The sequence below is a fragment of the Anopheles bellator genome, chromosome 2 (genome assembly GCF_943735745.2).
Source record: "Anopheles bellator chromosome 2, idAnoBellAS_SP24_06.2, whole genome shotgun sequence".
Taxonomy (NCBI): Eukaryota; Metazoa; Arthropoda; class Insecta; order Diptera; family Culicidae; genus Anopheles; species Anopheles bellator.
Window position 1 is genome coordinate 6,778,761 of NC_071286.1, and position 24,101 is coordinate 6,802,861.

General features: G+C 48.7%; 2 protein-coding genes across 2 annotated transcripts; one reads left to right on the plus strand and one right to left on the minus strand.

Moving 5' to 3' along the window:
* Nucleotides 1-7,783: 7,783 nt before the first annotated feature.
* LOC131209348 (uncharacterized) lies at nucleotides 7,784-8,107 on the minus strand. The gene is made up of 2 exons (XM_058202399.1): nucleotides 8,051-8,107; nucleotides 7,784-7,979 (listed from the first exon to the last, which is right to left on the minus strand). The coding sequence occupies exon 2, from the start codon at nucleotides 7,975-7,977 to the stop codon at nucleotides 7,798-7,800; it is 180 nt and encodes a 59-aa protein (XP_058058382.1). The 5' UTR covers nucleotides 7,978-7,979; nucleotides 8,051-8,107; the 3' UTR covers nucleotides 7,784-7,797.
* A 674-nt stretch (nucleotides 8,108-8,781) lies between these two features.
* Nucleotides 8,782-9,471, plus strand: LOC131210474 (NADH dehydrogenase [ubiquinone] 1 beta subcomplex subunit 2, mitochondrial-like). The gene is made up of 3 exons (XM_058203732.1): nucleotides 8,782-8,971; nucleotides 9,091-9,214; nucleotides 9,281-9,471. The coding sequence occupies exons 1-3, from the start codon at nucleotides 8,865-8,867 to the stop codon at nucleotides 9,359-9,361; spliced, it is 312 nt and encodes a 103-aa protein (XP_058059715.1). The 5' UTR covers nucleotides 8,782-8,864; the 3' UTR covers nucleotides 9,362-9,471.
* The last annotated feature ends 14,630 nt before the right edge of the window (nucleotides 9,472-24,101 follow it).

Sequence of the window (24,101 nt, forward strand, 5' to 3'; positions counted from 1 at the left end):
CGTTCCCGCCAATCGGCCCCCCCTGCAGGAGTCTCTTTCGGGCGCTTTGCTCGATTTTGTAGCACTCCGCAGCCCGATAGCGGAGAGCTTCCGGTCCCGGGGCAAGCAATCTAAACACCGATGGATTCGATAGCCCGCTTGCTTGCGGTCTGGGGTGCCGGGTTCTCGTTGCACAATTTGTTGACGTATATTTGGCAATCAATTTTCGCTTCGTCGAGAAGCTGCCGCAAGAGCTCATCGTGTAGCTAGCACATCGTCAACCTCGCCCGGACGTCACAACGACGAGTAGAGGACGAGTGGACTGGAGTGAGCTAAACTTTGGCCGCAATTTTCTCGGACAAAGCTCGCGCCGGAAGTTGCACTTCGTTATCGGACCGTCCGAGCGGGAGAGCGGCGTGGATTGATGGCCCGAAGAAGACCGGACTGATCCTGAACCTCAGACTTCGGGCAGAGGTCGGACCGAGTGCATTCATGTTGAGTGTTGTTCTTCGGAAAGAATTTAGTAGAAATTAATGAAGCGCCGCCAACAAACCAAATCTAATAAACTGTCCCCCGTACGGCCGATGCCATGATTGGCTAGCGCCAGGTGGACAGGCCAGGACTTTTGGACACTCCGGTTACCGCGGATCGCCACGAAACGTTTGGCACACAGTTTGTTTTCGATTCCCGCGCCAAGGTAACCAAGGTATTTGTAATGGTTTTTTTCCCTTTTGGGTGCGATTAAAGTTGACCCCACAAGGGAGAGCGACCGAACGTTCCACAGCCTGGTCTGGGTTGGTGTTGGAAAAGTTTTCCCATTTCGGGAAATCGACGTCCAAATCATGGTCCGGACTTTGCCGACGACGATCGGCCACCCGGGGAAGGCTATTCGGTTTGATGTCGCAAACAAAGGATTCGAAACTCGGAACTCGGTTCGGATGCTGAGGGGACGGCTGGTGGCTGGCATCACTTTGTCCGATCGAACCACAACAACAAAGGGGGGTGGGCCCAGCTACATTTTCTATGCGGAGCTGTAAAATTAGTTGTTTGTAGAGTTGAGCGTTTGAGCGAAGAGTCTTGTTTGCGTGACAACAGTGAATTGTGTTACGTTTACTTTAACACAGCTTAACGCAAATCGATTTAAAGGGTTGCGAGGAGTCATCTTACGGAGCTAGGCATACAACTTGGAGTTCGTGATATTCGGCCGCTACAACAATCTCTTGGAACTTGGAACACTAGAAAAGTGGCAACAAATAACAAATTCGTGGAACGAGTCTTCTCGTTCAGCTTGTTTTAATTCAACCACCAGTCGGACCCCTCACAGTTCTTCAGACGTCGCTACGTTCTGGGGAAGCTGCATCCATGTCCCGGTCTGTCAGTTTGGCTCTGATCAACCGTACAGCCGCCGCGTTCGAGTTGTCGCACTTTCCGAACGCAGGCACCGTTGACGTGACGATACCCGTCCGGACACGTGTCGGGCCCGACAGCGGTCGTAGCCACGGCCGACACCAGCAGCCACCCGATGAACACCTTCAGCAGAGTGCCTTTCATTGCCCGATCGAACTCCAACTCTTGAATGGCGAAATACACTCCACACCGGCTAATCCGGTCCGACAGAGTTGAGTAGCGCCAGTGACGACGACCGCGCGACTACGACACCGGCAGCGTTCTGATGCTGATGAGTGCAATCGAAGAAAGTGCAGCGCGTCCCACTCTGACAGCGAAGAAACGGGATCCGCCGCCCGCGGGTCTGCCATCAGCAAATTGAGCTTAATCCAATTGGAAACTTCACAATGGGGCGCACGACGTGTGAGACGACACGGCCCCTCTCGGATCCAACTCCGTGGTTTCAAAGTTCAAACGGAACCGAAATTTGATAATGACACCACTTCCGGCACCGAGCGTCAGCATAAAAAGTGATCAACAATGTCGGGATTGGAACGGGGCGGGGAAAACAAAACGATCTTCTTCTGTTGCGGAGCTCATGCGGGAGTTCTGGTCGAGCAGCTCGGTGCATTAAGGCCCCGGTCGGGGCCACAAAACCCAACCACGAGCCGGCGGGTATCCAATTTAAACTTACATAATTAGTAGTAAAATGCAGCAACGTTGTACAATTACCAAACCGCGTGCGAGCACTCGAACATGGTCGGAGCACACAAAGTTTTAAAATTAGTGCCCTCTGCCAACCCGTGTGGGTGCCACGTCACATCATTTGTCTCCAGCTAACTGGCTAAACCTGTTGTTGTGTGCGGTGCCCGCAGCCTGACGATGCCACTCCGTTGAACACTCCGGGAACAAGGGAATAACATGGACACAGCTCATAAAATACCGGCAGAAAAAACGAGAATGTGTGCGAGTGAGATAGAGAGAGGGAGAGAGAGAGAGATCGAAAAAAGTAATTCCACAACAAGTACGGCACCTCGTCCATCAACCCTAACGAGTTAATGATGCTCTTGTAGCGAAAATAATAATATTTTATACCACTGACGCTGGGCCCAACAATGGCACCGAACAGGGACACGGTGCGGGACAGGTCGAGCACGGTGAGGGCACGACGGAATGCATAAATCTATCGAGATGATCACCGCCCACGGGCCCGGGATGTGCGCGAGAGCGCACAAAAAACGCAGGACCTCGCCAGAGCGCTGCACATTGTTTGTGGCAACCCCAAAAACCAACAAAGTTGATCCATCGAGTCTCACGATCGGTGGAGGTGAATATGAAAATAATGACCCCGGGTACACCTTTCGACGGTGCACACACACAGCGCCCGAAAGTTTAACCCCATTTCCGGCGCCAGGACTGCCAGGTGGCCGGAAATTCGGTGGGCGAGAACTTCGAGCCCAACCGAGCCCGGGACGAGGCCCTGTCTTTGGGCGGCTCGAAACTTGTCAACTCGCCGTGTTCGCGCAAAGGATGCATCGCCGGATGCGCGGAAGACGGAGGCGAATTTGATCTCGCGCCCGGCCCCGGCTGATGAAGTTGCTGCCACACTAAAATAATGCAGATTAAAAAGTTTCCCCAGCTTCGCCGACTTCACCCCGGCCACTGGCCCCGGAAGCTGCCCGGGTGCCGGCAAGAAAATATCGTCTCCACAGGCGCATATTTGCAACAAAACAATAGAACCACGGAAGACCCGGACCGTCCTTCCTTTGGGCGGAAGCTTTGGCGGTGGCGGCGGCGACGGCGACGGCTTTGGAATTGGAAACGCTGGAACGGCAAAGTTTTGCTTCGCCCGCTCACGATGAGCTCGGCGTTGCGCTGCGGGGTCCTTCGACACCCATCCGTCAGGAGCCAGGAGGTTCAAGGAAAAACCAGGCCTCCGCGAGACCTTCGCGCCTGTGTGCGCCACTGCAACGCCATCCGCAACGGCACCGGAGTGAGCTGAGCCGCTCGCTCCGTTCCCATTAACCCAGAAATAGTCCCAAGACTCGTGTTATCATGGTTGTTGCGTGTCAACTGGATGGTGCCGTCTCCGTGTCATCTAAGAGCTACCCTGCCGCAATGCTGTCTGACGTAACTGAAGCAGCCGGGGATTGTACACACAAAAAAATAATAGACGACCTTCATTCTCGAGAAGTTTCACGACAGCGCGATAAGCGATTATGTTCTCTTTATTCGTTGCACACGGCGGATGAAGAACTGAGGCGAACACCGGCAAGCCAATCTTCTAATCAAGAGCTTAACTACGGACGAAGAACGCTTAACTGGCACGTGCATCAGTCACGGATCGAGGTCGCGGTCGAGATTTGGTTCAATGGAATGTGACCATCCGAAGGTCGTTAGTGTTGGCCCACAATCGAAATGCAACAAGGGGTTCAAACATAAGCATCAATCACCGAACAATGCTGCTGTTTGCTGTTCAGGACCCCATTCCTAGTGTTTCATACAGTATCGGAGTTTCGCTTGTTAAACATTCATGGAGTAGTGATCAGGACAAATGATTTTTGCTCAAACATCGAGGACCTGCTAGAGCATATAATCTTTCCAACGTGCATTCAACTCTTCCACGCCAGCCGCGTGTCTTTGGTCTCAAAATACGCTTCACTTTTTGTCCTAGAGTATCCTTTTGAAGTCTGACAACAGCCACTTGACGCTTTGGCGCATTTTTGCCATTGTTTTGCCTTTCGAAAGTTTCAACTTCTTTAAACTCATGTAGATTTTTTCAAGATCATAATGTACACGGTATGTATCCTCTTTCGGACCTAACAACCCATGCACCAGCATTAAATATACTAGGTAAAACGGAATATTTAGTATTCGACAGATTGTAGCCTTTGGGAAGTGATGACTGAATAGCAGCGCCTAAATGTAGGCAATCCGTGTTTATGTTTAAACGTTTCGTTTTCAAATAATCGAGTGTTAAGGCAAACCTTGCATCTCTGTAATAAACTTCTGGAAAGCTTTAAATAGTTGAATAATAAAACAAACAAACATTAAAAACAAAATGCGGACTGAAAAAGAACAAAATTCAAATTGTGTGCACAGAACATGTAACTGCTTCGCTTATTTTTCACCGAGAGTCACCGACCCTACCGAACTTTTGTTGAGGCTCACAATTAACATAACTATAAATCCACTTACGATGCGGAATATATCTCCATTTCCCTTCAAACAATGATATTCACCGATGTCAAAACAATTCATTAGAGCAAAAAGCAGCATTGAGTTGCTCTGTTTTTGTGTTCGTTACTTTACCCGAACTCCCGACAGAACGCAGGTTCAATTAGGCTTCTGTCGTTCGCCAAACCCAGTTTCAGTGCTCCACATAGCAAGCGCCCTTGCCGGCAAACGGAGGCAAAAGTCAACCCGTTAACGATTGTTCCAGTGAAGTAATCGAAAACATTCACCACCGAGGCAGTCGTTTAACACTCGACGCAGCCAGATAGACAGACAGATTGGACGGAGTACAGACACAGTCATCAGTGGCAGGGCAAATCTCGACAAACCAGCGACCCGGGCTGATCCCTACTCACTCTCTTTCCCTCTCCCTCTCTCTGTCTCTCTCGCTCTCTCTGGGGCAAACGGCATTGGGGGCGACGCGACCCAAAAACGTCCTCAAGCCTTTCAATCCGGAGGACGAGGTTATCGGGACCCAGCGGCAGTTATTTCGAACTTTCCATTACGATGGTAATCGGTTCCCGGCACACCGACCGACCGACCCCACCGAAAACAGCACCGGGAACAGGGACGGTGGAGAGGAAATTGTTTTTCCTCCTTTAGTCTCATAAAATTAATCGTTTTACAGTCCAATAAAATGGATCGGGGTTAAAATTTCATGGCACCGAGCGCTGTTTTTGCAACTCGCACACATCGCCACGCACCGATCAGCTTTCATCTCGAATCCCGGCACTCGGGGGGGTTCCGGTTCCGGCACTCGAGTTTCGGGGAGCGGAAACCCAAAATTGCATTATTCATTCGGAGTTTAGTTAATCCAAGGTCGGCGCCGCGCGGTACTGGAGGGCCAGCACTCCAGCGGCAAACTATCAGCACCCTCTCAGCAGTATCGGCCCCGGGACCCCGGAAGTCCTGTGGGACCCGTTGGGGCACACACCGAAAAGGTGCAACCGGCGCATCCTTCGGCGCCACCGACCACCGCCACGCGGAGCATAAATTAGTTTCAAATTGATTACGGATTTCGGGAGCTCGAGCTTGCGGCATCCGCGCGGATTCCAGCGTTTTAGAAATGGATGAATTAAAATCCAATCCACTGGAAGTGGTGCACGCGTGTTGTTGCGTCTGTCGGCCGATGGGAACGCAACGTGCCACGCACCACGCCACTCTCGCGCCTCCCGCTGACCCGCTGACGCCATCGAGAATGTTGGTCCGGCTTATTAGCCAAATATTTCTCTCCCGCTGCAAGGTCAGCCAAGGCCCGAAGGGGGGGGGGTGTTTAAACTCGACGGTTCATGAGGTCCCAGGCTCTACGTTTCGGGGGATGTTTGCGCGAATTGGTTCTAACTACTCGATGTGCGCCGCTGATTGTTAGCAAATCGGAACGGATTACGTTGCGCTATCGGAACGGGATCGTAATCGGATCAAAGTGGTTACGCGTGATTTGAAGATGCGATTTAGTGGTCTGCCTAGTGGGGTAAAGTATTTAACTGTTGGTCACCCGTTGGGTTGGTGTAGTTATTACAACGGTTGGAATCGCACACAGAGCTGCTGAAAACGGCAATTGGCAAATAGATAAAAAAAACAAGTTGGGGTCTTATTAGTAAAATTTCTTTTGTGGAAAGTGTTTTAAACTCTTTCAGTATAAAACCCCAATGGACACCCATTATTATCTCAATTTAATTAATAAAAATTTAAAAAATTTCCATAAAATACTTTCCTTTACTGTCACATTCACTGGATGGCCTCTGGCTTCGTTTGCAAAACGTTTAACATGGGATTTTAGTCTACCTTTAGCGGTCTCATTTTTTTCAACCGATTGCTGTTTACGCCATTGCTATTTGATACCATTTTAGAGAACAAAGAACACTGGAGGACAAGACCAACACTGCATTCTGCACTGATTTATCATTGAATGCGACTAAACACTGCGTGTTTTAGCACATAACTCACTATTGTAAAAATCCGCAACGAACGCCTGCGGGCTGTGTACGGTTTGTTTGCATTCATCTCCTGACCTGATAATGGTGGGTCTGTGTTTTGATTGATCCTCTGCAACGCGCACACTGATAACACCCACATCGAGAGCCCTATCGATGCTGGTAATGTGGCCACCCTGCGCCCTGCAGGCCATATAAAAATCGATGCACTTTGCCGCACGCCATTCACGAGCGTAACGCAGTTTGACGCGGAAGCAATCGAAGCAGAGCCTTTTTGGTGAGTGCCCAGTAACTTGCCCCTAGGTTGACCCTGTGACATTGACGGGCCATTTTCGGTCTGTTTCGGTTTTCGACAGAAAGCAAACCATGAAATTGCTGTGGTACATCGTGTTCCTGGTGTCCTTGCTGCTCGGCGCGTACGGACAGGACGCGTGTCCGGTAGGGTTCAAGCCGAAAGACGGTCACTGTGTCACCCAACGTCCAGTTCACGGAACATGCCCCGACGGCTCAAAGTACGACGCCAACCAGAACCTTTGTGTAGCCCACTAGCGGCCCGGAACTCGAGGAAGTAACCGAAGCGAGACCCGCCTAACTCTCCAACTCGGCACAGGATGGTGATTAAATAAAGTTATACGAAAAACTCTAAACATCTCGCACATCGCGGGCTCATTTCGTAGTGCAGGTTCGAAAATATCCCAGTTTCCAGAGTTTGTCGCAAACTTTCGCCCGCGGAGTGCTGATCCTGTGGGTCCTCGCGGACTGTTTAATAGCGGGGCAACTTCATCAATCCCGTTACCTGGGGACGGCGTGCCGGCAGAGGATCTACCATGGCTCCAGTACTCCCGGAGGGATGATGAGCTCCCCTGGTGACCACCATCAACGCAATGGGGCCATCGTTGGGGACTGAGAAAGTTTAATATAACATTTACTGGAATTCCGCGGTACCACCTACGGGCGGCGGTGGCAACTAAATCGGGCCGGGTTTTGCGGAATTTGATGCAAGTTGGTGGGTAGTTTTATGCAGGCAGCATACTTGACATAGCTCATCGTTTCGCGTATTCGATGGCCAGGGATGACAATGTACTGCTAATCGTGTGGTTTGGGCCAAAGCTGCCCGACTGTAATGGCGCTTACACTAAACTGCGAATGCTACTATTCCTGCAAAGTTAGTTGTAATTTATGCTCATATGTTCATAAGGTTTTACCACGATTTTCTTTGAAAATTGATCAGCTGACACGCTGTGGTTAAATTTTCGCTTTATTTCTAGTGGTGCACACACAAGTTGAGCTTAGCATTGTAGCTCGATCCCTTCGGGCAGTCGCCGTGGACCGGGCGTTGCGTGACGCACTTGTTGTGCTCCGATTTGAATCCCTTCGGACAGGCATCGCCGGCAATCATGCCAACGAGGGCAAGCAAGAACGTGATGAACCACAGAAATTTCATTTCTGAAAGAAATAATGGAAACCTGTTTAGCACTCGCTGAGCACACACATTAGGTTCACCTCGGAAAACTCACTCGAATGGGGCGTACTGTCAAAAACGACGTGTGTTTCGTGTGTCCAAATTTCAACTATACCGCTCCCAGGCTCGGCCAATGCTTTTATAGGCTTCCAGTTTCATTTTCGGCTAAACATAGACGGCATACGATTATCAGTTTGTTGGGGGTTTGGAGGTTCAGATTTTTCTGGTCCGATCGGCGGTTTCGGCTGCCGGCCGATAAGCATGGTTAAGGTCACGTCTATGTTGATAGTACAGGGCGCAGTTCCAAAATAATTGCATCACCGATAATTCCCCCCCAGAAGGGGTTTACACTTTTTACTTTCTCTCTAACGTAACCGGTTTTATTTCGTAACCGGCTCGTTTGGTTATTCGCATTATTCTACCAAACAAACTGTAGTTTGATTCTAACATCGCACCAGTGGAAGCATCACAAAAGAAAATATAACTGATTCACTTTTCAACCGACGATTTTTAAATTAACGGAACGCGCGATGCAGCGCCCTCTGTTGTGCGGTAGCGTAAGCATATCAAAAATGCCCTGGTGATGGTTTTGCTTTCATGTCTTCTTAATAAAAGTCTAAATAAAAATAAAAATAAATAAAAACAAACATATTCATAAAACTATTGCCTTTTTATTTCAATTATTTTCAACTATTTATTATTAATTACACTTTTTAATTTTTCACTAATTTCACATCACGTACGTTCCCACAAGGCGACTGAGAGCTGTCAGCTGTCTGTCAAAAAGTGGGATGTATTTTTGTTGTGTTTTCCTCGAGAATTTGAACGGCAATTGAAAAGTGGTCTTCGTCGGCACAGTCGGAGCGAAAATGCTGGTTTCCCGTGCACTGTTGGTCGGAAGACTGTTGCACCGTGGTCTCGGGCGGAAGGCAACAACGGGCGTGCTGCGTAACCAGCTCGTTCGCCATGGGCACGAGTGAGTTCCCCGTAGAAGGCAGATTTTTCATTCCGCTTCATTATGTAATTGTGTTTTTGTTTCTTGCACCGGTCCTCGCGGCACGGATTCCTTGGTTCCGGCGGCACCCCCAATGGCAGCTGGTCGTATCGAGTGAACGGACCGAAGCCGGAAATGGCAACACGCGTCGGAGCACAGATTGCCGGCGGTCTCATGTGGTGGTGGGTTTTGTGGCATCTGTTCCACGAATACGAACACATTACGGTAAGCATCGCCGCGGAACGTAATCTCCTCTTCAAATGGTTAACTGTGATTGGGCTTTATTTTCAGGGTGAATTTGAATATCCCGACCCTTCACAATGGAGCAACGCCGAGCTGGGAATCCCCTCAGAGTTGGACGAATTGGAGTAAGCTCACTGCCAGCTGCTTAATCTTGATAAACTAGGTGCTTTCGAAAGTCCGGAAGAGCCGATTCGGTGGAATTCTGTTGTAAATAAACAGTGGCGAGCGTAGGAAATGTTTGCAGTTGTTTGTTCTGTGTTTTACGTGCCATCGGTGACGAATCATCCTTGTGTTTAGTGATAGAATTTACAGCTGAAGGCCATTGTTTACACCTTTGCAATGTACCTAAACCTAGCATTCAAGTTTATAAGTTTATAAGAAACGCAAAAAAGGCTTAATTGCGTATCCTTTTATGCTTTCGTGCAAGATTTATTAATATACTCGTTCATACTTAAGATTCGAAGGAATAAGTTTAAATACAAATAGGTTTAAGCCAAGCCACCAGAAATTCAATCGACAAGCTTATTTTGATAATTTCAGGAGACAAAAATGATAAAGTAACAATTCTTTGATTAACTCGTGTTATCGATACTATCGTTATGCGATTCTAGGACATATACGCAGAAGCTTGATTTATTGATCTGAGCTTTATTCCTTTTCTTTACGGGATCTTCGGATTGCTCAAATATTTTAATTATTTTCGCAAAATCGTCAAACAACTATCTGGTTGGAACGAAGGGATCGAGCAATAATTTGTATCAAGGGCGGATAAAGCTTAAAGATAGGACTCAAACTCGCGAGTCAAACTTTGCAGAAAGTTTCTGTCGAAAGCTTTCACTTTTCCCGCACGCAATTGGTGCTTTCGGAAAAATGCGCCACGAGAAAATTCTTCGTTGAAAAAGCTTGGCTTCGAGGGAATTTGATTATTTATTGAAACGATAACAGGTATTTCGAGTTTCTGGCAAAAAATCGAGGCAAAAAATGAAGTTCACAACTAAACACGCCGAATTTGCTCCGTTTGTTCCAACTATCACATTAATCTAATTTGGAAAATGAGCTATTATTTTACCCCTTCTTACAACCGAAACGTAGCGTAGGAACTGATTTTGGCTGTTTGGTCAAATTGCGTCAACATTAACGGCCATTACTCTCTTTCGCAAATTGTAGCAAAACCCATCGCACCCTTTCGGTCTGTTAAGCCAAAGCGTTCACAAATTACTCATAATGGGCCCATGCCGTCAGAACGCAACCCTGGCACGGATGGCAGTCGGATGGAAAATCTAATCCCATAAATCTAAATCCGCATGTAATAGCATTACGTTCTCCGTGCGGGCAGAGCTTCGCCCTCACGCCGCGAAGGGATCTACGACAAAAAAACGCCATCGACCTGTGGCCTCGCCCATTGTCGCCATAATCATCGACACATCATCATAAAACCGGGCATCATCCGGTGGCGCGTCGACGTCGGTGTCATGTGTGAAGAATGTTGATAACTAGCAACCGAAGCCGCCCGGTGACCTTGTCCGGTGTCCTCAAATATCCATTAGAAAACAGCCACCCAAAATGGACAGGTCAAAGGCCACTTTGTACGCATCAATCTACGTCCCTTCGCGCGGCGGACGGAACCCATCTTGGTGTGATGTGATGTAAAGATATGAAGCCGTCCGCTGTCAGCCAAGCCGACATGGCGGCGCACATCTCGCGGGCACGGACGGTCTCATTTCCTCGGACGTGGGACATTCGATATCCGTCGGAGAGCCCTAAGATGGTGGAGGGAAGGAAAATATTAGCTTTGATCCTAGAGGCGTCCTAACCTTCGAACGGCAGAAGATCTAATTGAATAAATTACTCGATTATTGATGGTTCCCAGTGGCGTTTCCCCGGATGTCGCCTCGGAGGATGGATAGTGGCCATCTACCACCACGCCCCAGGGTGGTCGCAAGAATAAGTGGCCGTTCCCTTTCTATAATTCACGCTAGCTTCCTCCCTTTTAGGAATGGCCTCTTCTGTTGCACTTTCATTGCAATGCTTTTCTTCGGATTTCTATCGCCTTGATTGACTATTTTATTGATAGATTTTCATTTTTCGATTTCCCTCGAACGAAAAGAAGCACGAAGAATGTGCCTATGTTTTATGCATGATGCGCCGAGGTCGAGCGGACAACAATAAGTGAAGTTCATAAAGTATTTACTTTCTTCGTTAGGGGGAAGCGACCCCTACCGATTCGCGGCCATTATCGGTCATCTCCCACAGGACTCGACCCTTCCCCGGTGGCTTTCGCCCAGTCAGCACTCTAAACTGTGAAATGCATGACCTGGGCCCCTTTCCCACATTACACCGAATAAATTTCCCGCGCGCGAGGAAAAGTGCAGTGCTTGCCAAAGCGAACCGGTACCAATCCGAGGGGCGCTCATTGGCCATCGGCTGGGGCCACTCCGATCCGGCCGAGCTGGCCGGGCGAAAAGTAATGCGATGAGATAAATTAGATTTGCGCTTCGGAGTAAATTAAAATGTTCAATTAATAGCACCGTCGTCCCGGTGTTCGCTACCGTTTTCCGCCAGAGGTGTGGACCCGTGAGCAGGTGGAGCAGGTGACCGCTAACCACATGTAAAAAACCGAAGAACCGAACTGCACAGGAGGAACCGATGTGAGAGGCGCACCGTTCGCCGAACTGCCCGGCTGCTAAGTAGTTCTTAATTTGTTCCGATCGAAATCAACGGGATCAGCAGTAAAGCTTCGTGAAGGTGCGGTTGACCCATGCTGGTGAAACCGGAACGCGAGGGGTACCCGTGCAGCGGCGGAATGACGATTTCGGGGAAAGTTGTCCAATTTAATTTTGCTTCCGATGCATCTCCGGGACAATCTGCGCGGTGTACACTTTTCAATAACTCAGCGAACCACTTCAGCTCTCAGGATGGCTCAGGGCGCCTTCCGGGGGGAGATGGAAGTCGGTGTCGAGACGGCAGTGTAATTGGGTCAAATGGGTGGGTCGATGAAAATCCTTTCCAATCCATGTTCCGACCACCCGGCGATCTGATTCCGGTGGTTGGCTTACGAAAACATTGCCTTCACATGGAGCTGCCATTTTAAGGACATCGATATACTTACTCGGGGCTGCTGTTTACCCACTCGTGTCCGGTGGCGGGTTCGGTTCGGTGATGCACCCGTGCCGAGTGATTCCGCTTTAACGATCATTTCATATCAAGGTTTTATTTCTTAATTGGGTTCAGTGATTTTTCGCAATACTATACTTCTGAAGCCTTTTCTGTATAGTTTTTTTTAAATCATTTATCTTCAATTGATTCGAGACTTCGCCTTGACGATCAATTGAGCCGCCATCGTAAGGTTTCACGAGGTTGTTTATCTTGAATCAATAAAATGTCAATCACGGACGACTGGTCTTTTAGGTACTTAAATACTCCGCCAACTGTCGGTACTCACCTAAATCTTGTAGAAGCTCAAAAAAGGTCAACAGTTGCCACCCGAAACTCTCCCCAGGGGGATTGAAGTTTGGTCAATTCCGTGCAGAAAACGCTAAATGAAGTCTTTAGAGCTCTCCTCTCCGTTGACGACTGGGTTCAGGCTGCCGTCTTAAAGTTTGTCCAAAGTCACTGGCCAGGACGACCATTGGTTTGCCAATTTAATGTTGGCGCAAGTGTAAAATCGATCCCCACCAGTGAGCCGGCTGTTGCGGAGCTCGGTCTCCGTCCGGACAAACCAAAGTTCCGAGCGGGTATCGAATAAAATTTATGCAGTTCTGATGAATTTATAGCGCTGCCAGCTGCCCCGGCGCCTGACCCCTGGGTTCCTCCCCCCCGAAGGGATTAAGGCCAGACCGGATTGAGCAACAATTCGTAATGAGAAGTAATGCGCTCCGCGCGAGGACTGAACCGAAATCGTTTGGCTTCCGTTAAAGCGGATAAACACTCCATCCGGTCGGGGCCGGGGCCGGCACTGGTCGCCCCGGTGTCCCCTTAGGAAATAGGATTTATTTGTTGCTGCCTTTTTACGAACGACGCCCGATATCGGAGGGGTGTGGTCCTGACACTCGCCCTGCGCCAGGCAGCCAGCCAGCCCGCCAGCTAGCGGTGAGGTGAGATTTCCGATTTAGTGGCAACATTTGGACCGGCGCGATAACGGCGGGCGCGTTTTAATCCTTGGAAGGAGCCGGGCCAAGAAATGGCGGTTGCTTGCTTATTTGCGGCGGGGAATGCCGGAATGCACTCCCGCCACTAATAAGCCGCTGTGTGCTTCGGAGGCAGAATAATGGAGTCCCGCTTAGTCCCGGCTCAGTGACGGCAGAGAATGCGGCGTCCGGATTGGAAATACGCTTGTGCTCTCGGCTCTGGGCGATGGCCCTGCACCGGCCATAGCCGTGCCAGCGCCAAATCCCAATTGCTGCGTATCACGGAAAATCACACCCGTTTCGGTCACAATTGAGCTCGAACGGAGACCAAGGGAGTTTCCCAGACGGAGTCGGGGTCTGCACTCTTTTCAAATAATCGTGAAAGATGGATCCGAGATTCAGGTGGTGGTTGAAAGGAGAAGAAATTGGCAGCGAAAGTAAATATTTTTCGCAGATTTTGAGTAATGGTTTTTCGATTAATTTAGCAATTGTTTTCAATATCTTATCATCTTAAACCGAAAATTTGTGTTTATTTATGCTAAGTTCTTTAGGATTCAAAAAGGAGGGAAAAAGGATGTTTTCACGCAAGTATTTGCTATATTGGAATATATTTTTTGAATGATTTAAGAATTGTTATTTAAACAGTCTTAGAATTTAGTATGTATTTAATACACTACAATACATTACCAATTTAAAAAAAAACTCTTAAAATGTATCAATTAGTAAAATTATAAAACATTTTTCCACATGCTATAGGTACCGATAATCTGAAAAGGATTTGTTAGCTTGACGGAAAGTTGAGTATAAATCTAGGATAAGGATGAGATAACACATCGAGCAAAATAGTTTCTATAACCTTTTACCACTCTATCTGAACGCTCTAAAGCACCCAAACAAACGGTGTATACTAATCGAATTTTATGCTTTCTGCAAAACTGAGTTTCTGCCACGAAACAATGATTTATTTACGATGAAATTCGTTCGTTTGCTGTTACGGTTATTCATGTATTTGCGCACATTTCTTCGCTTAAAGCGGGGAACCGGGAAAAACACGCTTGCTGTCCGTGACCCACACACACCCACACGGGCACCAATAAAATGAAATTACGCGTACATGAAGGCGAGAAAACAGCGAAACCTTTTTAGCAATACGAATTCGAGCCGAGAACGAGTAAACAGTGTCGATCGTAAACCAACAAGCGCCCCGGAAGGGAAATTCGGTGGAAAACAAAACCCACCGACAGCGCCTGGCGACGATCCGATACGGGGGCGGCAGGATCAATAGATGTGTGCTCGATTTTTGTCTCTCTTCCGGTCCACCTTCGCGCGGAGAGCGTTGTGTTTGCAAAATTAAAGAGGATATTTGAAGGAAATCGACTTTCGACCACCCGTGGCGGGCTGGCCGGGGCGGGAGCTTCCCATTGAACCATCACTCACCCCTGCACAGACACGGCCACGGCAATTGACAAGTGCGCCCCGATTTCGATTGACTTTTATCCATCGATTTTCTCTCCACAAGGTTCTTTGCTGCTTCAAGGGGCTTCGGTACTCCTCGGGCTCGAGTGGGAACGGGCGCGGGGAACGGGCGCGGGTACCACTTATCTTCCAGGACAATTTCCAAGAGTGCTTCCAGACAAGCACGCACCCCCCACGGATGAGGACGTAGGACCACATCAATAAGCCACTCGTCACCGAATCGATTCCGAAACGACGGCACAGATGGTGGATCCGCGGCGTTGGCGGTGATTCGTTTTTCCAAAGGTTTTTCCACCCCTGGGGCGCTTCGCTCGCGTCACAGGCCCCAGTAGAAGTCGGCCAGGGGAAAAAAGACGGAGCAGTACCTCAAACGCCACCGTAGGCCAAGGTAGGCCGCCGCGTAGCCTTCGGATGCGAACCGAAGTGATTTTTAAGGACTATCATCATAATCATTTTCTCATGACGAGACCGGCCGGATACGGCGTGAGTGTGTCGTACACCCGACTTAGGTGGCCGTTTACCTGCCGATGCGTCATGTTTTGAACCGCGGCTTAACGAAGCGAATCGTATTTTTGCTTCATTTAAATAGCATTTCTCCGGTACCGGGCTTCCGGGATGCCCGACAAATGGGCCCCTGGATCAGTGAGACAGACAGGAATAACAAGGAGAAAAAGAGAGAGAGAGAGAGAATCGAGAATCGGTTCGGTGTTTCTCACTGACACTTTTAACGAAGAAGCCAAAGAACGAGAGACCCACGTGGAGAGGACACGTCGAGCGTAAAGAGTTCAGCCGAAAAAACCCATCATTATGGGCTGAAGAGGAAAGCCTCTTTCGGAGGTGCCAAAGGAGCCTGACGGTCGGCGGATTCGGTGCGGAACCGATTTCCGGCTCAACGTCGAACGTAACGACCGGATACAGTCTCACAACCGCCCCAGACACACAAGGACGTGCCCTCTCACGCACGCAGCGTAATGAGTGGTGTGTGGCTGATGAAGTTATGAAATGTGATTAAATCAGTTCCACGTTGGTGCGCCGTTCGCCGATGTGGCGCAGAGTTCGTAATCGCCCGCCGGAGCCGTTCGGACTCGCCGGAGATTATCGGTTTTTGGGTGCCACAAATTCGATTGCTAAACGCACGCTTTTCCGGCACGATCCGGCAGGCTAAGCCGAGCTCCAGCCAGTTGAAGTTGGAAAGTTGAAGATGAAAATCATGCCCGAACCCGTTCGTCCGGTAATAATATCGCGCGTTCGCGGGATTTTCGTTGCGAACCACTCCTGCACACCTAATTAGATCGGATTGGCCGAAATCCTAAGCACAAGAGGCACGATACGGTTGCTGAAAAGTGTAGAAATGTTTCGATGCCAACAGATACCATTTGCCTCCGGGAATCGATTTCAAACGGTGCAGTACACAGGGCTTCGAAAAAGGGAGAATGGGCGTTGGAATTGACTTCCTTAATCGAAACCGAATGAATTCACCGAAAATTAGAGCAGTTTGGAGAATGTTACAGCTCTGGTCGGAAATAGCTTTTTACCGACGACGCTATCGGGATCGAGTGCGGAATGATTGACCATGACCCCTGCCAGGAACGTCACCGGTGAATAATGTACAATTATGTGAAACTCCAACAATTGGGTAGCTTTGGGCCAGTGTGAAGTAGTGATTCAGAAACCATTTTCCGGATTGTTCCGGCCTTTCGCTTCCGGGCCCATCGCACCAAATGTGATCCTCGTGCTCGCCCGGGTCCGTGCGCCTGCCACTTCATTCGGTTCATTCGATTCGGAACGGGAAACGGGCTTCCGATGCAATCGGGGCGAAGGCGATCCGGCGACATCTTCTGCTGGAATCTGCTGGCCCCGGCCATCCCCGGCGTAGGCCGCACCGTACACCGTAGGCGAAAACGAAATCGAATTATCAGCTCCTTCGAGCGAATTGGACACCGGTTCGAAATCAGTTTTAAATTGAAATCCCGAAACCATGCCGGGCCGTCCAAATGGTCCCAGCCTTCCCACAAACACGGAACACAAACACACGGAAGGAGGGGCAGGGTTACGGGGCCACCGTAACGTCACGTATTTTATCTGACCCGATGGTCACTTCCGGCGCAGGCGACAAAACGGCGATACGGCCAGCAGCCCCAGATGGGGTGGGAAGAACTCTCTGGACCGCTGTCGGCATTAAGTTTGAGAGAAAACACTCACTTGAGACCTCGCTGTCGGTGTCGCCAGGACCGACCCGGGGCCGGAGTCGATTCGTTTCTGCTCCTGTACAGCATGCGGCCACGGGGCTGCTGCAACCTGACATCCGGCGCCGTATCGGTGCACCAGGTCGGTAATAATTCCCTCCATTTTATACCCGTCGTCGCCGTCGTCGTCGTCGGAGGAGTAGGAAATTGTTTTTCCACTGCCGCTGCTTTCGCTTCCGTTCCGTGGAACTCGGTGGTGGCGACAGTGTGCGCTGATGCGGATGGTGCGCCACCAGACCCCCCCACACACTGGTTCCGGTTCGCCTAAGCCGATGCAACAAATATTGACTTTTGTTTTATTCATAATTTTGCCTGCCACCTGGGAGATTAAAGGTAATGTGCCGGGTAATGCCGGGTCGTGACGATGCCGCCGGGCCGCGCAGAACGGGAAATGACTTATCTTAAAGTCACGCTGGAAACTTTGGGCTCGTGGCAAACGTTGAGGCCCGGCGTAAATAAGTAAAGCAGCGTCAGCGCGCAGCACTTCCGTTCGATGAATAATCAAGCATCTTGGAAATGATCAATATTGCCAAGCAAATCTGTTACCCATTTGGGACCTCGGCGAACGCAGCGTTGTATCAGTAGTCGAAGGATGGCGAAGGGTGACGACTACATTAGAGCAAATCAGATACTGTGTGCGAAATAATGAGCTCAGTTCACAAAACATTAATTTGATTAGACGTTTTGAGACCGGGCCTTAGGGCTTTCCATTTTCGAATGTTTGCCAAATAGTTTGTGTTTTCGAAACTGTTTTAGACAGCGACAAGCCTTTCGTCTCGGCTTCCCAAAACATAACATTGGTGTGGTAATTATCGTACGAAAGAAAATATTTTCTTTAACTTTGTAAACTTTGACAGGCCATATCACCGGCTACAATCCAGCGGATCAGTGCGACACTTGGGACCCACTTTGTTCCGGGAGCTGTTCCGTTTGACTTAAAATCTGTCCGCTCCGGTGAACCTTCGGTTATCCTTTTCAGCGTCCCGGTCCCACCTCTCCCGGTGCGGCGATCGTAGGCGATCGGAATGCCAAAACCCTACGCCGCATGTCCCTTTTGCGTATCGGCAGGTAATTAATTCATCGGAGGGTAATTAAACGTGAAAATCAGAAGCGACCGTACCGGACGGATGGGAAAAGGATGCTTTCTGCCCCCGTGCACGGTTGGAGGGTGGCGAGTGTCCTTCTCGGGCCGCAGTTTGAGATTGGACCCGCCATGTGAACCCGTTCCAGATGGCGCCGGAAACGTGTTGCTTGCGGACCATTTCATCTTTTCGTAGATTGCGAAGCAGCTCACGCGAATTCTTTGCGCTGCGGCAAAATGTTCTTACAAATAATTGTAAAACATTATGGTTGGAAAATTGGGCCAACGGGTTTTGGGCTTATTGCAAACTATTCTATTTAACATACTCCTGAATGTGGGGTAAATGAAAAAGGTTTTTAAAGAAAATTCACATTTTATGTAATTTAATTCCAAAAGGAAAACGTACACGGTCTATATTACTCACGCAAGACGGTACGCTCGTTGCCAAAAAGGTGCGTTGCTTTCACAAGAAAATGTCCTTCGCCACAGCTTTCCACCGCTCAGCCAGTGCAGACAGTTAGAGCGGTTCAGGTAAGCGGTTCAGGTGCAACAGAAGGAACGCGCAGCTGATGGATCCCGCAATTCGGAGCAATGGCAAACGCCGGGGGTTCCATCTCACAACACCACCGAACGCCATCCGAGAGGTCACCGAGTGTTCCGAAAGTCATCGCATCCACTGCTGACTGCTGCGGCGCAACTTAAGCTTGCATAAACTTCATCAACCGGGACGCAAACAGTGTCTGCCACAACATCAACACCGAAATGCCATCCCGGCGCACAAACTACAACGAAATACATGAAAGCGGTCCGCTTCGCTCCACAGTAATGTCTGTTACAGATTTATACTAAAAAAAAAATCCCTCGGATACGTCTTATGCAAAAACTTCCATAAAGCTTTCAGCAAGCAGGACCCGTACGTCACTTTCAGTCACGGCGAGTAAGAAAAAAAATGGAGCGAAAAACACGACTCAAAATAAAATGATTCTCCGTTGAGAAGACTCGGACTGGGGGCTACCTTTGCAGCGTGGCCGTTGAGCTTACTGGAGGACATGAGCGAGAAGCGTCAGGAACATCTTCGTGGCGCGCTGGCGACTGCTGGTGTCCCGCTGAGCACTGGCCCTGGGCGAGCATCGGTACGAACAACATCTCGCCACACGGTTTTGGGAGGATGAAAACGGATCGTGAGACACGGCTTTCTGCCACCGCCCCGAGCTGACGGCGACCGTATTGCTTGGGTGGGAAAAAAGGAAATACTTTTTTGATTTCGTTTCTGCGGGAGCTGCGGGTCAGCCAGAGCCAAGGTGGGCAACTAAGAAGAGCCAACGGAATAAACCCTACCACACATGCTGAGCAGTGGATAAATCATAAAATTGCGTTCGCCCATGATGCGCGCGGCAGGAAAGTCGGGCAACATTGTTGCAAGTGAACTAACATGGCGGGACATGGAAATGTTTAAAACTTGAACGTGGGACGAGTGGTACATGTTTATGCACGATGATGAACGGTTTCCGAGAGGTTTGAAGCCTTCCCGGTGGGCGAGGTTCGGGAAGGCGAGTCTGGTGGTAACTTAGCCATTTCAATTTCATAATCACTACGACTTTGTTAAGGGTAATGAAAGGACATTCACAAGGATCGTTTGTTCTACATGCAAATGCTCTTTATCAAATCGGGTTAAGCTAGTTTATCCAGGAGAAGGTTTCATCTCAGAATCCGAACGGTTCCGAGGATTATCGCATTTCACATAATTGTACGAACTGGGAACGAATGCAAAAGAGTTCGTTGTCTTCGGTTTTGATATGTTCAAGTTGTAACAAGGTTTGTCGATGGATTAAATATTTTTTATTATAAGATCGAGTACAGGCCGTATTAAGCACCAATTACTGATGATCAACGGAGGAGCCAGGATCACAAAGAGAGGCGTGTTGACAGCGACATGCATCCACCATTTCTAGTTCGTTGCGTTTAAGTGAGTAAAGCCGGCCCAAAGCGAAGGAAAAGCTGTGCTACGAGACGGACCCAGGAATGTGGCTGATGTTGCGAAAATGCGCACATGTTATGATCTAAATAAATCTTGCACTAGCTGATGAGTGCTGCTGGTAGTCGTCTTGCAGTAGGGAACTGCGTATGAATAAACAATGTGGGTAATGGAAAGGATATGTGTGACCAAATGGCAGCAACGCAAGCTGCATCTTCCGTTGAGCTTTTTGTGCATCCTCGCAGCAAAATGAGCGGAACGCTTCGTAGAAGCACGAAACGACTCAATCTTCAAGTCACCCGTTACGTGTAAGTCAATTTCGCACTGGCCGCTGGCTCTTCATCACTATTAACGTGTTTTGCGTGTCCGGCAAGGGCGTGTTATCGCCCGGATCGTGGACAAATGGCCAATATCAATAAAGATAATTCAAAATGGCTACCGTCAGCGGAAAAAGTGGCGATCCAAGCCAAGTGCGACGCACCGTTTCGGGCATAGTTACGTTTAAGATCCCAACCCAGTGCGCCCAACCCTCCGGACACCGTCCGAGCCGTCCCACGGCGCCGTCAAATAACTGCCAGCGAGTGACAAATGGGGCCTCATTCGGTTGTTTCGTGCAAGAAAACATGGATCATTATGGGAATCCCGGGCAACCGAAAATGGCGTCCCACTCACATGGAGCCCGGCCGAGCGGGAGATGATTGAGTGGTGCGCTACAGTGGCAAATGTTTCGACCATTAGTCATTTCTCGCGTCCATTAGTCCGCGTCCCCCCGCGCACTGCTAAATGAGTGGCCGGCCGCGGCCAGCCCAACCGGCCCAGCGAAGTTAAAGATCCGGCTCCCGGGTGCGGGTCGCTCGCGTTCCATTAGTCACCGGCGCTGGCCTTTTGTCAGTGACACGCGTACCGTGTGCACCGTCAGCCGATCCGATCGGTGCTCCGCGGCAGTGAGCATAAATTAAAACTTTGCCCACAAAGTTTCCACCGGCGGATGCTGCGTCAACGTGGGGCGCGAAAAAGGGAAAATCATGGTTTGGCGCAAAAAAAAAAACCCTAAATCGCAGCGAAAGCTTCTATGCGACCCAATGGAAAGTTTTCCGCGCTTTCCACTGTCTCGCGGGGAGAGCTTTAATTATGAACTTCGATCGAGACAAATCGCTTCCAATTTATTGCCTCTGACAGAGTGTAAAACTATCCGGCCCGGGCCGGCCGGGCGAGTGGTGCAATGATCGATGTGCTGACCTACGGCTAGCATTCGCAGCATTCCGATTGCCCCCGTACCCGAAATGGGTAGTCCACTCCCAAATGCTGCCCCACAAATGGACACCACACAATTGGAAATTTTCTTCAATAAAGACCGACGGCTCTACTTAACCTCAAACTGGGCAGTCCCGAGGGTGGACGTCCCTGGAGGGGTCGGTAATAATGGTAAAAGCTAAGCTCGGCCAGGGAATCGCCGAATGCAATATGATAATGAAAATAAATACAAAAACGCTCGCCTGGGAAAACGGAAACTTCCCGTAGCAGTTCCCCGGGAAGCCGGGAACAGAGTGAAGTGTCTGGACCGGAATTATCGCATTAAGGACACGGAGAAAAAAAACAATCCTGCAAGGCAGAACCGGAAACCGGCGTGTCGGCGTAAGGGGCGTAAGACTATGCACATCCCCTCCCGGCCCGGTGTTCCGTGATGTGGCTTAAAAAGTTGAATCCGGTTTTGTTTGCCCACCCCGAACCGTGGGCGGCCGCGGGAGTGCATTTCATTACGGAAACTTTTAAATCCACCCGGCGCATTGGAGACAGTTTTTGGAGTCGACAGTACAGTAGCGCCCCGAACTAAAAAAAACCTTTGGAAAGTGTCCCAAAACAAATAGTATTGCCGGGAGTGAAGCTTCACGCAACGCTAGGCGCTCACCGTGGACCGTGGGAACTTATGTTTTCTTTTCCGCACGAAGTTAGCTCTTTGGGCAGACTATCGTCCAGTAAGCGATTAGCGGCCAAAATTAGACTGTTTAGACAATGACGTTTGAATGTTACGTGGAAAACACTTCACAGAAACTTCTGGAACTCACTGCAATAGCTTTAGATTAAAATAAATGATGGGTCTACGGAGTGGGCCAACCAAGTATTGGAGCCTAAGTGGCAACTTGTTTAAAGTTAGAAATATTTCTTACTATTGTGGCCTAAACATATCGGGAATTCGCTTCTAACTCATCAATATTTTTTGTCCTTCTAATTCTATTTAAATACCTTTTAAATAATCCCTACTCTACACCTGTGCCTACATTTGTTCCAGTTTTCGAAACGGTCCGAAAGGTCCTTTTTTGGAATAGATTTCAACACATTCTTCGTTTCGGTACCTATGTTAAACCTATTGGCTGTAAAAGGTGTCCTCGGATCGATGTCTTGAGGATGGCGAATATTCTGAAGATTAGCGGATAGAATTGGACCAGTTTGTGGTGAAATTATCACAAAAATGTGATGCAAAAACTTGTGATACAAAAGCCTTTGTCAGCACGCCAAAATTCAATATTTTTTGGCACACATCATTACGTAAACGACGCCCTACACTCCAATAGTATTCTTTGTGAAAGTTTGGCCGATTCGAATGAATTCATAATGCAAAACACTATCCCATCCACTATTATTTCTTAATCGTTCCCCGTTATTTGTTGGCCTCAGTAGTTTTGTGCTTATCTAGTTGTGCTTATGCAAAGTAACTTTCTAACGATTGAGGTTAAAAGTGAGTTGGGACCATTTCTGTTCGCAACATCTTCTAAATATGTTCAGTTCGTTTTAAGATTCCTTTATCATTCGATTACTTCATTTGTTTACTCAAAGTTTGAAAACAATAAAAGTAAAAGAACAGCATTAAAATCCCGAACTTAATGTGGCAGTGGCTATGCCAATTTTACTAATAAAAAGGTTGTCATAATTTTAATTCAATTTCTTACTTATAAAAAATTAGGGAAAATGCGACATGTTTCGCCGAATACAGACAATGGAATTTCGGGAATTGTTATGAATTGGAAGAAAAGTGTTGAGCACTGATTTAGTAAAAAACGTAATTTACCCCTTTTGTAAACCACTTTTGTTTGATTTAATGTATTTTGCGCTTTACTCACAAATTTTGCCCAATTTATTTACCTTTACCTTTATTACGCTGTTCAGCGTTAAAACGATAAACATTTCCATTTTAAGAGGTTGCCATAGATTTTTTTAGGCTTCCATTAAAAGAGCTCTCTCGTGTGTTATTGCTGGTTTTAGATTCAAGTGGGACACTTACTTTCCCCATTTCCATTCATAAAATTGTTTTACAATGCCACTACAAAGACATCTCTCGGGTTTCACCGGCAAACGACGACTGTATCAGTTTACGGGCCCTTGTCTCCGGTGGGTATTTTCGCTGTCATCCAGCCCAGTAATTGTCACCTACGAAAATCAAAGGCTTACCGGAATAATCACATTTCACCGAAACCCGAGGGTTCTCAGAAGCAGGCTCCGTGCGGATGGCAAAATCTCCCTTTTCCCGGCAAATAATACACATCGACGCTCACGTTGAGCCAGTTGTCTGTTTTCAAATCACCGTGACGGTTATGCTATTCTCTCTCTCTCCCTCGCCGTCCTGGCGTGTCCTGCCCTAGCTGCCCAAGCTGCCTACGAGTGGGGAAATAAAATGTGAACATAAAAAGACAAAGATTCCGGTTTCGTTTCGAGTCGCGTCACAACATCAAACGCATTTCTCTTCGGTATCCGGTATGGCTCGATCCCAGCACCGACCGTGGCGTTGAAGATTTATCACGCATTATGAATGCATTTAGTACTTTATTAGCCATTATTGCCGTACTCATTTCACGGCACACGTAAGAAGGGCCTCCAGCGTGTGATGCATGGCTGCGTTGGGTCGCTTCGCTTGGTTCTCGTGCCTCCCGGAGTGCTGCCTTTGATCTCACAATCGGGAAGCTTCGGT

Coding starts and splice junctions, on each gene's coding strand:
- LOC131210474 (XM_058203732.1), top strand. CDS start 8,865: ATGCTGGTTTCCCGTGCACTGTTGGTCGGAAGACTGTTGCACCGTGGT. Junction 8,972..9,090: donor CTCGTTCGCCATGGGCACGA/GTGAGTTCCCCG, acceptor CCCCAATGGCAG/CTGGTCGTATCGAGTGAACG. Junction 9,215..9,280: donor ACGAATACGAACACATTACG/GTAAGCATCGCC, acceptor CTTTATTTTCAG/GGTGAATTTGAATATCCCGA.
- LOC131209348 (XM_058202399.1), bottom strand. CDS start 7,977: ATGAAATTTCTGTGGTTCATCACGTTCTTGCTTGCCCTCGTTGGCATG.